The 16,245-nt window shown below is 40.0% G+C and overlaps 1 protein-coding gene across 2 annotated transcripts in view; it reads left to right on the top strand.

Annotated features, from left to right (window-relative positions):
* Nucleotides 1-16,245, top strand: part of CRB1 (crumbs cell polarity complex component 1) — a 270,924-nt gene that overhangs the window by 127,374 nt on the left and 127,305 nt on the right. Inside the window, exons 1-2 of one of the 2 annotated variants that reach the window (XM_089906531.1) lie at nucleotides 12,006-14,660; nucleotides 16,009-16,204. In XM_089906531.1, the coding sequence (XP_089762657.1) occupies nucleotides 14,651-14,660; nucleotides 16,009-16,204 (206 nt within the window). In that variant the 5' untranslated portion in view covers nucleotides 12,006-14,650. Of the gene's footprint in view, nucleotides 1-12,005; nucleotides 14,661-16,008; nucleotides 16,205-16,245 lie in introns of those variants that run through there. The other variant, XM_089906528.1, reaches the window with a different exon arrangement.

Below are 16,245 nucleotides of genomic sequence, written 5' to 3'. Positions count from 1 at the left end.
GCCTGCTTTCTTCTGCCCTCTGGCGGGATGTCCAGATTATTCAGCACAGGTCTATCCTTCACAATATTTCTAGCAACCATGCAGGCTTCCTTAGAAGTTCAGATCAACCATGTCGTCATGCAGCGTTTTTCACATCCACACCTGAGACTTACCCTACTTCTCTGCATCTTTTTACTCATTTAAAATTTCCTATCAGAGCTTTTTTTTTTTTTTTTTTGATAATTCTTCATGTTCTTCTCTGAGCTTTCTCCAGTAGTCCTCATCCATTTTGATTCTAAGAGGTAGCGAACTCTGACACTGCAATTACAGTGGCATTTATTAAAGGCATATTTTGAATTTCAGTCAGTGTGGAGATTAGAACCTATTCTTGATGTTCCATCATGCCTAAATGTATTTTTGATCAACTAAAGCACTTTGAAGCATCTATGATGAATCAAGTGGGTAATTTAATGGTCATGAAAATAATCTGGGAAAAATAAAAGTATTATATATTATAAAATATAAGCTTATTTCATGAGAAATAATATTATCATTACTATTGAAAGATTTTTTTTACTGAAAGTATAATCCTGATTATAAAATTAAGACATAAAACTTGATGAACTTACATCAATTTACTGGGAATAATTTTTAATAAATTGTCCATATTTATATAAACATACTCAATATATGACACCAGTTTAAATAACACTTAAATATTGATTCTATGAGCACCTACCTAGATATCTCAAATTTTACTCACCATGTAATATACCCATAACAATTATCTTTCAGACCTCAAAGGAAAATAATGTATAACAGCCTGAAGAGAAATTCTGAATTTCACAGGCTGTATCTTTATTTTATCAAAGGAAAATGGTTGTTTTTCTATATGTTCTTAATTATTAAATTGACCAACTTTTGGTGGTGTCATGTAAAGGCAATTAAACACTGTTCAGGCCTTTGCTCAGGACTAGAGCCATTTGAAGTAGTTTTTATGATGAAATGTAGTTTCTGGCTTTTGACAAATGTGTGTTGAATGAGTGCACAAAATAGCAAATGCTATTTGCTCAGCAAATATTTATCACAGCCTTGCAAGGCACTGGACACTCTGCCGGACCGTGGAAATATAAAGATGACTAAGGCAAAATTTATTCAGGGAGGAGGAGTGTAAACAAAAATTACAGTCTCTCTCTGAACAGAGTGCAGAGGAAGCACAAAGGAAGATGCCGGTCAGGGTCAGGAAACGCTCCAGAGAGAAAACGGACCATAGCAGAGCAGGGGTGCACCACTTCCAGGATGTAGAGCTGAGACTTTTGTCCTCTGGCTACATTTATTATTATTTTTGAATGAATAACAATGAGCTGAATGCAAGGGGGAAGGACTGCAGAGATGTTTTAGAAAGGGGTGGTGTCTCTCCGGTCGTGTTTGCTCTGATGATTGGCTTGTGGTTTAGGCAGTAGTTACGGATGACGTGCTCCATCCTAAACTCTGTCTCCCTCCGACTCCTCCTCTTAGTGCCTTCCCAGCTATGAGCAGGGTGCGCGGGCTGAGTGAGGAGGAGATATGGTCATACATGATACTAGCCTGTAATATGAGGAATTAGCAGGAGACAGGGATTCCAGGTCCAGCTTTGATGTTCTCTAGTGGTTTGGTATTGATAAATAACAAGAGTTCTGAGCTTCTGTTTCCTCATTTTAACATATAAGCATAATAATATCACCTAACCTCAGGGTCCTGGTGAGAATGACATGACTTAATGAAAGTTTTTTCATAAACTATTTAAGTCTATGCATATGCTGGTTGTCACTATTTTAACATCCTCAATATTGCTACTAGTACCATTGCTGTTTATATTTCTCTAATAATTAGTGATGTTGAGCATCTTTTCATGTGCCTCTTGGCCATCTGTATGTCTTCTTTGGAGAAATGTCTATTTAGGTCCTCTGCCCATTTTTTGCTTGGGTTGTTTGTATTTTTGATAATTCAGCTGCTTGAGCTGTTTGTATATTTTGGAGATTAATCCCTTGTCAGTTGTTTCATTTGCAAATATTTTCTCCCATTCTGAGGGTTGTCTTTTCATCTTATTTATGTTTTCCTTTGCTGTGCAAAAGCATTTAAGTTTAATTAGGTCCCATTTCTTTATTTTTGTTTTTATTTTCATTCCTTTAGGGGGTGTGTCAAAAAAGATCTTGCCGCGATTTATGTCATAGAGTGTTCTGCCTATGTTTTCCTCTAAGTGTTTCAGAGTGTCTGGCCTTACATTTAGGTCTTTAATCCATTTTGAGTTTATTTTTGTGTATGGTGTTAGGGAGCATTCTAATTTCATTCTTTTGCATGTAGCTGTCCAGTTTTCCCAGCACCATGTATTGAAGAGACTGTCTTTCCTCCATTGTATAGTCTTGCCTCCTTTGTCATAGATTAGGTGACCATAGCTTCATGGATTTCTCTCTGGGCTTTCTATCCTGTTCCATTGACCTATATTTCTCTTTTTGTGCCAATACCATACTGTCTTGATTACTGTAGCTTTGTAGTTTAGTCTGAAGTCAGGGAGCTCAATTCCTCCAGTTCTGTTTTTCTTTCTCAAGATTGCTTTGGCTATTTGGGGTCCTTTGTGTTCCCATACAAATTGTAAAATTTTTTGTTCTAATTCTGTGAAACATGCCAATGGTAATTTGATAGGGATTGCATTGTACATTGCTTTGGGTAGTATAGTCATTTTGACAATGTTGGTTCTTCCAATCCAAGAACATGGTATATCTCTCCATCTGTTTGTGTCGTCTTTGATTTCTTTCATCAGTATCTTAGTTTTCTGAGTACAGGTCTTTTGCCTCCCTAGGTAGGTTTATTCCCAGGTATTTTATTCTTTTTGTTGCAATGGTAAATGGGAATGTTTCCTTAATTTCTCTTTCTGATCTTTTGTTGTTAGTGTATAGGAATGCAAGAGATTTCTGTGCCTTAATTTTGTATCTTGCAACTTTACCAAATTCATTGATTAGCTCTAGAATTTTCCTGGTGTTATCTTTAGGATTTTCTATGTATAGTATTGTATCTGCAAACAGTGACAGTTTTACTTCTCCTTTTCCAATTTGGATTCCTTGTATTTCCTTTTCTTCCCTGGTTGCCGTCGCTAGGACTTCCAAAACTATGTTGAATAATAGTGGCGAGAGTGGACATCATTGTCTTGTTCCTGATCTTAGAGGAAATGCTTTCAGTTTTTCACCATTGAGAATGATGTTTGCTGTGGGTTTGCCATATACAGCCTTAATTATGTTGGGGCAGTTTCCCTCTATGCCCAATTTCTGGAGAGTTTTTATCATAAATGGGTGTTGAACTTTGTCAAAAGCTTTTTCTGCATCTACTGAGATGATCATTTGGTTTTTATTCTTCAGTTTCTTAATATGGTGTATCATATTGATTGATTTGCATATATTGAAGAATCCTTGCATCCCTGCGAAAAATCCCACTTGATCATGGTGTATGATCCTTTTAATGTGTTGTTGGATTCTGTTTGCTCGTATTTTGTTGAGGATTTTTACGTCTATGTTCATCAGTTATACTGGCCTGTAATTTTCTCATATTGTGGTATCTTTGTCTGGTTTTGGTGTCAGGGTGATGGTGGCCTCATAGAATGAGCTTGGGTGTGTTTCTCCCTCTGCAATTTTTGGAAGAGTTTAAGAAGGATAGGTGTTAGCTCTTCTTTAAATGTTTGATAGAATTCACCTGTGAAGCCATCTGGTCATGGACTTTTGCTTGCTGGAAGATTTTTAATCACAGTTTCAAGTTCAGTGCTTGTGATTGGTCTGTTCATATTTTCTATTTCTTCCTGGTTCAGTCTTGGAAGGTTGTGCCTTTCTAAGAATTTGTCCATTTCTTCCAGGTTTTCCATTTTATTGGCATATAGTTGCTTGTAGTCGTCTCTTATGATCCTTTGTTTTTGTGTGTTGTCAGTTGTAACTTTTCCTTTCTAACTTTATTGATTTGACTCCTCTCCCTTTTTTTCTTGATGAGTCTGGTTAAAGGTTTATCAATTTTGTTTATCTTCTCAAAGTAACAGCTTTTAGTTTCATTAATCTTTGCTATTGTTTTCTTCATTTCTATTTCATTTATTTCTGCTCTGATCTTTATGATTTCTTTCCTTCTACTAACTTTAGGTTGTGTTTGTTCTTCTTTCTCTAGTTGCTTTAGGTGTAAGGTTAGGCTGTTTATTTGAGATGTTTCTTGTTTCTTGACATAGGATTGTATTGCTATAAACTTCCCTCTTAGAACTGCTTTTGCCACATCCCATAGGTTTTGGGTCATTGTGTTTTCTCCGTCATTTGTTTCTAGGTATTTTTTGATTTCTTCAGTGATCCACTGGTTATTTACTAGCATATTGTTTGGCCTCCATGTGTTTGTGTTTTTTACAGTTTTTTTCCTGTAGTTGATTTCTAATCTCATAGTGTTGTGGTCAGAAAAGGTGCTTGATATGATTTCAGTTTTCTTAAATTTACTGAGGCTTGATTTGTGATCCAAGATATGATCTATCCTGGAGAATATTCCATGTGCACTTGAAAAGAAAGTGTATTCTGCTGCTTTCAGATGGAATGTCCTCTAAATATCAGTGAAGTCTGTCTGTTCTAATGTGTCATTTGAGGCTTGTGTTTCCTTATTAATTTTCTGTCTGGATGATCCGTCCATTGGTGTAAGTGGAATGTTAAAGTCCCCCACTATTATCGTTGTTTACACCATGTTGACCAATAATTTTTACAGGTATCATTTTCTTATACCTGAACTGCTTTCTTTTTGAATATATTAGACTCATACTCAGGAATGGGTTAACTGAGGTCATAACCTCTGCACTCTGTTTATGAGTTAAAACTGGAATATTATGATATGTCTAGGCAAGAATTTAACTTCTGAAACTGCCATATCATAAAATAAAGGATTTAAGAAATTGTTAATATTATAACTTTTCAAATACTCAGGAATAACAATTATCCTAATGAAGAGAAACATAAGAAAGATGTTTATGATGAAAAGATTGTAATTACCGAAGGGTGAAATGTATAATATTGGCATATTTAACATAAAATGTGAACTTCATAATTTTCCTATAATCTTCCCAAGAAACTTAAAAAATTAAGCAAGATATAAGCCACTCAGAAAAGTAGTGTGTTTTTCAGACATAGCATCTTGGAGACCCTGAAATGGGTTACTCCAATTTAAACTTGGTATAGATTTTCTCACTTTTACACATTAAAAATGTATATCTACACACATATAAAATATGGGCAGTAGATTAAGGAAGTCATGCCTATTGACTTAGGAAAGTAAGATTTTAAAATCAAGTAACATCTTTGTACATGTTATGACATTTCAGATGGGATGAAGTTTGGAGGTATAGCACAGAGACGAGTTGAGAGAAAAATGGCTGGAGAAGAGGAATGAAGGGCGAGCTGGTTAGAGTAGGGGAGGCGGAAGAGCATTTCCACAGTAGACCAGCACTCTAGGAAGGGTCACAGACAAGGCAGAACAGGAAGGCACTGCCGCTCTCCGCCTGCCCTTAGGGCTGACGAGAAAAGAGCCGTTCTTTCCTCTCCTAGAACGAGGTCTAGCCTCCATGAATATTCTGGAAAGATGGGGATGAAATAGAGTCAAGAACATTCTTAAACTTTCACGAATGATAAGAGGAGGAGGGAATAGGGCAAAATATGAAAGGGGTTAACAAAATGAGCAAAAAGCATGCTTAATATTAAAGAGGTTATTCCAGTTATGACTCTTGCTGAAAGCATACCTTTCAGAAACAAGGAAGATTTAGATAGCTATAATAACAATGATATAATTAGTTAAATAAATAAAATAGTGCCTATTGCCCAAGAGTATCTCCTGTGGTTAAGGGTAGCCAATGGCCTGGAAAGAGTTCAAGGGTCATGAAGACACAAGGCATCTGCCTAATTCCAAGCCTAACCTACCCAAAGGAGCTTATTCCACCTGGTGGCAGGTGTGATGGGCCCTCCTAAGCCCCCCAGAGATGTGCGGGTCAGGCAGCAGGCATCCTCTGTGAGAGACCCTGGAGGCCTGGGAGCCAGCTGTGCATGTGCTCCGCACATTGCTCTCTGGAACAGGGGGAATCCGGGCCAGAACCCGGTTCAGGAGAGGCCAGTTCTGTATCCTGTGCTTCTGGGGGAAACCAGACATCCGCCAATTACAAGCCCTAATCCACCTAATGATGCCCGTTCCCCCCGAAGGCACAGCTGGCAGGAACTCACTGCCTTGCCTTGGCCAGCCAGGTGGTCTGCCTGGGGACCCTCCAGTTGGGGCGCCTGGGAGCCCTAGTTTTTGGGTAGGGAGAGGCTGGGTCCCTGGAGTAGATTCTGGTGGGAATAATAAGTATTAATAATACTTTAATACATATTATAATATGTAATAAATATTATTAGAAATAATAAAAGAATACATCTATTTTCATATTTTATCAGGGTTAAATTCATCATTGATAATTACATTGACTTCATATACACTAAGAAAGAAAAATTCCGCAACTAAAATATAGCACAACACCAAGGTACTGTTGATTGTAAAGTCCATGGTGGTTTCTAGAAGTTAAAAATATGAGGGTGGGGCTTCCCTGGTGGCGCAGGGGTTGAGAGTCTGCCTGCCGATGCAGGGGACACAGGTTCGTGCCCGGTCCAGGAAGATCCCACATGCCGCAGAGCGGCTGGGCCTGTGAGCCATGGCCGCTGAGCCTGCGCATCCGGAGCCTGTGCTCCGCAACAGGAGAGGCCACAGCAGTGAACGGCCCGTGTACCGCAAAAAAAAAAAAAAAAAAATATATATATATATATATATATATATATATATATATATATATGAGGGTGAAACATAGCAGTCTTGGAATTGATGAAACTTACTTGTCCTTCAGAGATGAATCCTAGGCTTGTAAAGTCTACTTTAAGTGAATGCTTTTTAAAAGGTGTGTTAATAACTTTTTGGTATCTTTAGGAAAGGTGTGTCTAAATGCACAAGCCAGAGATCCTTTTGGATAAAAATCCAGAGATGTTCCCACTGAAAATAAAAATCCCGACTCTAATCTCTCATAGCATCTTGCTAATCATTATTTTACTAGCTTGACACTATTAATCAGAGCAGGAAGTGGCACAGCCTCTTTTCATTGTTCCAGGATGTTAAAAGATTATACCTGATATATAGAAATCCAGACCTCTACTGTAAACCCATAGCTGTAATGGAAACGTGTGCTATGTACCTCTGCACTGATACTGGGTCCAGATTTGCACTGACAAGTGTTGTAACTGATGTACCGTATATCATTCCTTAAAGACCCCAGAAATAGCATATATAATTCTTATTCAAAAGGAAAATGTTGTGCATAGAGAGGCCTGTTAGATATTAATTATATTGGGTGGACTCTGAAATGTAGGATGATAACTTAAAGCTAAAGTGGAATTATTTCCAAAGTGTGGGCTCTGCAGATAATGAGAAAGGTGATCAGAGTGGTTGGTCAATGCCACACGGTGTGTGTGGTTCCCTCTATCCCCACTGTGATGAGTGATGACAGCGTCGGTGACCAGACCTGCTCCTGGCTGATAACCTGTGATGTGCATTATCTTGCAGTAGAGTTAACCTTGATCTCTAATTGCTGAAAGATGCATATTGAGCTGAAAAATCTCTAAATGCTGATCAGAAGTTTAGGGCACAATTGTTCAGAAACAATGCTTTGTTTAGACATTTGCCAAAGCCACAGATTTGACTTTATGGCTTTGATTTTGACTGGGCCCAGGATTGTGGAAGCATTGAGAAGCTGCATCCTGGCATGCCGATCACTTCCAGGAGAGAAGGTGAGTCACTCCATAGCTATGACATGATCATTCACTCACAATTCACTGAGCATTTGCTATGTCCCAGAATATGTGCTAAATGCTACAGATCTCAGTGTTAAAAGACAAAGACTTTGACCTCAAAAATCTAGCAATTTTGTAGATAAAATTGACAAATAAAGCAATTGCTGTACAATATAATATATACTTTTATATTACAGTGAAGTGGTGCTTAAGGCAGGTCTAAGTGGTTCACTACAGTTTCCAGGATCATGTGATACTGGACCTCAATCTTGGAGAACTAACTGGAATCAGCCAGGGCAGAAGGGAGGGAGGAGTGGGCTTTACAAGTAAGCAGAACAGCTCTGTGCAGTCTAGGGGCATGAGACACGGTGGGCCGCAAGACCATCCTTGTAGGTGGCCCCAACAGAGTCCACATCTTTTAGAAGCTTCTACAGTATTCCAAGACACTGTGCTTTTTCCTAGATAAGGAGAAAGTATTTTAAAAATTTACACAGACGATAGTAAAATCAGATTTATATCATATAAAGATCACTGTCAGAAATGTAGAGAGTGATTAGGAAGAGAGAAGCCAGTAGTAGTCAGACCGGATGAGAGATGGCGAGGGTCTGGATAAGTTTACAGCGATGGGGATGGCACCTTAGATCCATTTCTAAGGGAGAAATGACAGGATTTGATGACTAATTAGGATGTGGGAAATAACAAGTGAGATGACGATAGTTGCTAGAAATCTGGCTTGGGTGACCTGGATGATAATCCCATTTACTGACAGGGATGGGGGTGTAGAGGGTCAGAGAGGGTGGACGGAAGAGAGAGAGTCTGTATTTGGAATTGTTGAATGATGCCTGTGAGATAGTTGGCGGAGATATCCTGTAGATAGCTGGATTCAGAAGGGCGATCTAACCTCGAGTTACACACTGCTAATGTACAGTTTCTATGGAAGTGTCATGGGAAAAACTCCTTCCTGATTTCCAGAATAGTGGTCACCTGCTTCCCCCCACTCCACCCCCATAGTCTTTTCTCAAATGCAAGTAAATAAACAAAACATTTTTATTTTTTTCCAATGCACCTTTAATTCCTTGGCCTTTGCTGGAACTTGGTATTTTTCTGATGAAACCACTTTGCACACAACACTTATTAAAGGGTTCCTCTCCCCTTGATTCTCAGGGCCAGGAGGAAAGTTGGCTTTCTCACTCAGCCCACTGCTCCTGAAAGACCATCGTTTGGTTCTTGACTCTCTTCTCTTCCTTGTAAGCTGTTACTTACTTAATCCTGACTCTACCCACTTTCTTAATCCTGACTCTACCCACTTTCTAACTTTTTGATCAGCTTCAAATTTCTTAACTTCTCTGGGCTTCAGTTTCATCCTTAATAAAATGGGCATCATAGTAGTGCCTCATGGATAATTTTTTTGACAATTAAGCAAAATAAAATCATTCACATAAAATGCTTATTAGCACAGTATCTGGTGTGAAATAAACTCTCAGTGAATGTCAGCTGTTACCATTAATAATAGGCAAGGATCTTTGTCTTCAAAGCAGTTGTGGGAGATAAGCAAGTAACAAATAAGTAAAATATAATGGTGTAAGGGCTGTGAAACACAGAGAATGAAACCAGTAAGGAAATAGGGGAAGACTTCACCGAGGATGGGACATTTAACAGAAGCCTTAAAGGAGGACTTCATCAGGTGGACAGGTGGGAAAGAATTTTCCAGAGAAAGAGGGAGAGAGAGCAGTGTGTCCAAACTCGTAGGAGGGTAGAAGTACGTGGTGGGTTTGAGAAAAAGCAAATGGTCTGATAGGACTGGCCTGTAAAGGGATGATAGGATTGTCATGGGAAATGAACTTGAAAATATTACAAAGGTTTTTAGGTACCAAAATAAGTTTTCGGTTTATCTAAATCCAATTAGGAGCTATTGCAGAATTTTATGGACCAAGCTTTTGGAACTTCTTGAGCTTCTTAATTTCGGTGACCTCCATCTCTACTCCACTATAGAGATACAACGCCACAACTTCAGGTTAGACCCTGCCATCGCTTTACCACCAAAATTCTCACCACAACCCGAGTTTCTCACTTTCTTGCTTCTGTTGAAATCTTACTTCATCTTTAGCAGAATCTCAGTCACCTGGCCTCTCCACACTCATGCTGTCCATCACTCCTTCCATATCTTGATGTCTCCTTAACAAGCCTGGACTCCACGGGGAGCTGTTTTACTGATGTGCCTCTGTCATCTCTATTGTTAACTTTCTTGCCCTTGACCTTCAATTAATATTTTGCAACTTTCCAGTCCTGGAAAGCCCCATTGCCTACTTTCTTTTCCCCTGATTTAAAGTCTCTTGACCCACCTCAGATATTATCCAATTGTAGTTATGTATTTACTATTGTTCAGCAGGTATTTATATGTCGTGGTAGATTTTTAAAACCATATTTAATATAGTGGCTGCTCCAAATTTTTCCAGTTTCTAGCTCCTATACTCTTAGCATCGCATCTGTGTTTAACTGAGTTTGAAGCGATTCCAGATTCCCTTGCAGAGTTGTCTTTGCTTCCAGTTACTTTTCAAAATTTTTAAAGATTCTATTCTCTACTTGGAGAAATTGAGGAAGGAATACAGGCAAGAACAAATGACTGCAGATAATACCTACCATTCACTGAGCACTAACTACATCCAGCCTCGCTAGTAGCAGTGGAGAGCAGAGCGTGGGCCTGGGCGGTCTCCCCACAAAACCCGCGTCCCTCTGCTCTTCTGTGATGAACGGCAGAGGAGAGGGGGAAGAAGGAAAGCAATAGTAGCAGGTACAATGTTTAAATTTCTCTAACTCAGCATTATAAAAAAGTAATTACTTCACTTATTTTGAAAGCACTTGGCGGCTTTAATGTTTCCACAAGCATTCTCTATAAAACGATTTCACTTACTCAGATCCTGTGTAGTTTTCTCTCTTCGACCATTTTGTGCTACGGTGGCTTGGCAATTATGGTGGCCTCATGTGTTTCCAGAGTTCTAGAAGGAAAATGGGACACTAACAACCTTTTTCCTGGGATTCCAGCACATATCTGCGGTTCTGTCAAATCCCCAGCTCACCTAGGTTGGGGATGAAGAGTACGGGGCTTCTACTCCAACTGCATTTGTGCTGTATCTGTGACCCTCAGCGTCTCTCCTTTAATCTGAAGACTGGACCGAAACCTGAACAGTTCTGCTTGTTTGAGTATGCTACTCCAGTCTTTTCTATCTTAGGTCTGTGTATCAATCAGGATTTGGTCAGGAAAAAATTCATTCTATATATTTCAGATATGAAGAGTTTAATGTAGGAATTAAGGGCTTGTACACAGAACAGCCTATGTAATTTGTAAGCCCTTAATTCCTATTTGAGGACAGAGGACAGAGATTCTGGTGATGCTTCTATAAACCAAAGGATGTCAAAGATTGCCAGTCGACCATCAGAAACGAGGGAGAGGCCTGCAATAGATTCTTCCTCACAGCCCTCCGAAGGAACCAGTCCTGATGACACCTCGATCACAGACTTGGAAACAGTGAGGCAATACATTTCTGTTGTTTAAGCCACTTGGTTTCTGGTAGTTTGTTATGGAAGCTCTAGGAAATTCATACAGGACCCTTCTAGGCGCAGGGCCCTGAGTGACAGCGAAGGTCATGTGCCATCAAATCCAAGAGGCTGGCACTGCTTGTATGATGGCCAAAGGAAGTCAAAGAAGTTTCCAGGAAAGATCTTTGTCCAAAGCACCAAAGTGGGGGTTCTTGAAAGCTCCTAGGAAAGCGCTGAAGTTCTGAAGAATCTCAGGGAAGTTTCCAGCCATCCCATCCTGCAGCAGTGGAATGAGTGGTCTCCAGACTCCCTAGGAAGCTGTTATGAGGCACATCTGTGCATGTGTGGGACCAGTCTAGGAAATGTCCAGAGAATCCTGGCTTCTCTCCCACTTTCCAAACCCATAAGTGCCCCTCATTGGCAAGCTCAAGGCACGAGGCACTGGGAGAAGGTGACTTGAGAAGGTGTATTTTCTGGCATCTCTGTGATGCAGGGGAGGCCGTCTTAGGAAGGGGTGACAGCAGTGCTGTGCCAGCAGTAGACTTTCCGGCATACTCGGGCCGACACATTGCACTCAAAGCTTGGATGTCACTTTTCTTGGGTTCTAACACGACAGCCTTCCGCCTCAGGCAATGGGGTATTCTGACTGGATATCTGGGGGAGGGGGAGGGGGAGGCAGGAGGGCAGGAGCGGCCCTGGCCCTTCTCTTACCCTTAAGGGCATGAAGTGAAGATTCACACTGAAGTGGAGTCTTCTCCCTCCAGTGAAGCTGATCTTTCCATATAAGGAAAAGGGAAAAAGAATGACGTAGCAAGTAACCAAGAAGGGGAAAGAAAGGAGAGTCAAGGAGAGAGGGGGGCGTGGGAAGGGAAGGAAGAATCAAGCCAAGAAGCATTTGAAGAGACAAAAGGAGGACCCGCTGAAAGCGCCGTCCTGAAAACCAAGATGAGGTGGAATGGCTTTTTGCTTTAAATTAATTACATAAGAAGAAGGGGAGCATTCTTAGATTATTTTCCAGGAACGCTGCTTCTCTACCAAAGCCAGCGCGTCAACTTGGGAATCTCTCATCGTTTTACCTTTCTACTTAATACTTAAGGGAAATGCGTGTAATTCCAATCCCTCTTTGAAATTGATATCTTTTTTTTTTTTTTGCGGTGCGCGGGCCTCTCACTGTGGTGGCCTCTCCCGTTGCGGAGCACAGGCTCCGGACGCACAGGCTCAGCGGCCATGGCTCACGGGCCCAGCCGCTCCACGGCATGTGGGATCTTCCCAGACCGGAGCACGAACCCGTGTCCCCTGCATCGGCAGGTGGACTCTCAACCACTGCACCACCAGGGAAGCCCTGAAACTGATATCTTTAAAAATATTTGGGTGTGAGGGAATTTCTGAACTTATTTTGACAGCTAATGAAAATTGCATAGCTCAGAGTGGAACTATCCCTGACCGCCAGGAATTCATGATCTCACATCTTAGTCACCTGTATTGATGTAGAGATGCCACTGTGCATGTTAGCACAACATTAGTCATAGTGAGTCGCCAAAGCTGATAAAGTCAGAGGATTTTTTTTTTTCCTGCCCTGTACATTTTTCTTTTGGTGCAGAGTTCCCCTTATTTGTGTTTTCTTCCCCCCAACTCTTTTTATTTTCTTTTGTTTCATACAGAATTATAAACCAATTCCAACAGATTGGTTGGGTTCCTGGATGAACTTTGTGAAAGAATTTTACAGTTATGAATTTTCCATTTATTAGACAATCAGCCACAGAAGTGCTACTCAGTGTAACTGCATTCAATTTCTATTGCTACCTAGAGTTATAATGACATGGCGCCATACATAGTAACACTAGTCATAAAAAGAATGTTTCCAGAGAGACTGGACCACACTGTGTAGGTATGTTTTTGAAGGTCAGTTAATTGTCTATACTTAATGGCTGCATGCATGTAACAGTAAACATCCAAATGAAAACTGAAAATCATAGTTAGTTTTCCAGATGTTTTACCTATGAAGCCAAGCATCTGGAAATACAAAAACATCTGGATGACTGACTGTACTTATCACTTTTCACCCAGCCATTTTGGCATCATGCAGACGTAGACCACATCACTTTTTTTTTCCATATCAGTAGCAGTGAAAAGCTGCAGTAAGAATCACATTGCTAAGTAATATTAAGAGTAATACAGGGCTTCCCTGGTGGTGCAGTGGTTGAGAGTCCGCCTGCCGATGCAGGGGACACGGGTTCGTGCCCCGGTCCGGGAAGATCCCACATGCCGCGGAGCGGCTGTGCCCGTGAGCCATGGCCGCTGAGCCTGCGCGTCCGGAGCCTGTTGCTCCGCAACGGGAGAGGCCACAACAGTGAGAGGCCCGCGTACCGCAAAAAAAAAAAAAGAGTAATACAAACAAATCAAATAAATCTACAAACAAATCAAATAAATCTAAAGTAAATAGTTGTTTGAACTGAAATTGTATTTAAGTTATTGAAACACGTTCTTATACATGCATCAGGATCACTTTAAAGCTAAAGCATTTGAGCGACATTGTTATAAATGGAGCTGCAGTATTTAAAATAATGGTTTATAATGTATTTCTTAAGCATTAGGAAATAACCTGGGTGTATAACAGATGAATAGATGAATTTTATTTGAATTATGAAATAAAATTTAGGAACGTGTTAACAAGTTTTAAACCACTGGTTTGGCTTTATATGTTAATAGTTTTCAACAAATACAGATGACTAAAATACCAAAGGACATAATCCGAAGGTGTTATGGAGAGGTGGGTTGACCAGGAGGAGACAGGAATGGCAGAGACACTGTCATTTACTAACTATGGGACACAGGCAAGTCAGTGCACCTTAAATGTGTTGGGATGGAATAAAAGAACACATGTGACATCACCTCACCCTGCATGTGCACATTGTAGCTGTGTGATAAGTGCCAGTTGCCGTCTGCGCAGAGAGCGCCACAGGAGCCCACAGGGATGGATCATTTTGGGGTGAGCAGAGTTCTCAGTCCTGATCGATCAGTGTCATTTTAACAGAGTGCTAACACATTATAGTTTCAGTTGCTACATGTGTTTAAAAATAATTATATAAAACTTTTAAAAAATAATGTATCATTTTTACCTTTCATATATTCTTAGAAAGTATTTTAAAAAAGAGGTTTCTGTTATTGTATTATTTTACATGGCAGAAAAAAAGATACGAAAACATTGCTGAAAAGCTGTTTCAGAGACAGAATGAGAACACAGGTCTCCACCGGACGGTTCAGTGCTCTTTCTCTTGACCTTTCTGATACCAATGAAAACAGGTACGGAAAATCTCATTCACAGACCGGGTGAGAAATAGCCTCAAATGGCAGGCCATTTACCTGCAACAAATACTATTCCACAACTTTCCATCTTTAGTGACATAAAATTTAAGTTCTTTTTCCTCTCAGAAAACAATCAAATTTACTATGCTGGCGTCTCTTTTCACTTCCGCATTTGTAGAACCTAGTCACAGTTGTAAACGGCAGGTGGTGTTAGAATATCCTATTGTATTTTCTATCAGGAAAGAGGGCACAGTATCAATCAAACTACTAAAAACCTCTGAGTTATTTGAAAACTCCTCAATATCATTTTAATAATTTATTACCCTGGGTCATAGGCACAGGAATAAAGATTGACAAATATAGGTAGCCCCCCTTTTGTGTCTTTTAAAACCTATGGGAAAATTTGATTGTGTATCAGATACTGTTTTGGCAGATTCAGTAGTAGATTCAGTAGCTTGCTATCTCAGTGTGACCATTTTTGTAAATCTTAAACTTGGTTTGCTTAGAAAATAATCTTCACCTACTATTTGGGCAAGGGGGTAAATACAGATTTTTTAAAAATGTAATGTTACCTTAAAATGAAGTAGCTTCTAATAATACCACTAATTACAACGAGTTTAAGTCAAATTGATTTTCTATTTAAAAGCAGCATTTTACAGCACTATAGAAAATGTAAATATTTCTGTGCAAAAGGGGCACTTAAGGAAAGAATTGCACATCATATTTGTACAATAAATTTTGTGGAAAGAACAAGTACTTTTTTTTTTCTCTAGCAAACTGTATACGCCAGGTACTATCATAAACACTTTAGAACACACTGTAATTGTAATAATTATCCTATGGGGTAATTACAACTATTGGTCCCATTTTTCAGGTGAAGAAACTGAGGTAAGGAAAGGTTAAGGAACTTTCCCAAGGTCACACAGCTAAAAGAGGCTGTGCCAAGATCCCAACCCAGGCCATTTGGCTTTGGAGTCTGAGCTTTTACCCACTGTTCAATATGACTCCTATTAAAAATAATCTAAAGACATTGGCCGGTCCCCTTCAGGCTTCCAACAGAAGTACAGTAAACAATTACTTTGTCCTAAGAATGATTTGTGTCCTCGGACCAGAAAGCCACGAGCTGTTGTATGCAGTAATTCTTTGTAAGTGACAGCTGCTCTGCTTTGTGAACGTCCCACGAGCATACCAGAAAGTTAATATCAATTACAATTAAGGAGGAAAATTATTTGGGGCAACATCATGTTTCACAAGAGCCTTGCTAAATAAAGCATTGCCAAAGAGCGAAAATATTAACGCTTTGCTAAAACTTTGCCTTTCTTTTCTGTGCCGACTTTTTTAAAAGGTGTAAACTGTGAATTGGAAGTTGATGAATGTCGATCCCAGCCCTGCCTCAGTGGTGCAACCTGTCAGGATGCTGTGGAGGCCCATTTCTGTGACTGTGCCCCTGGCTTCCTGGGTGCTGGCTGTGAGCTCAGCACTGATGAGTGTGCCAGTGGGCCGTGTCTCCATGGAGGGCTGTGCGTGGATGGAGCCAACAGGTACATTTTCTCCTACATTTGGGTCATTGGCTTGGAGCGAA

Source organism: Delphinapterus leucas, chromosome 1 (assembly GCF_059928025.1).
Source record: "Delphinapterus leucas isolate spDelLeu-1000000601 "Yukka" chromosome 1, BTC_Dleu_Yukka2, whole genome shotgun sequence".
NCBI lineage: Eukaryota > Metazoa > Chordata > Mammalia > Artiodactyla > Monodontidae > Delphinapterus > Delphinapterus leucas.
Note: the sequence above shows the minus strand (reverse complement) of the source record. Positions and strands in the feature narration are given on the sequence as shown.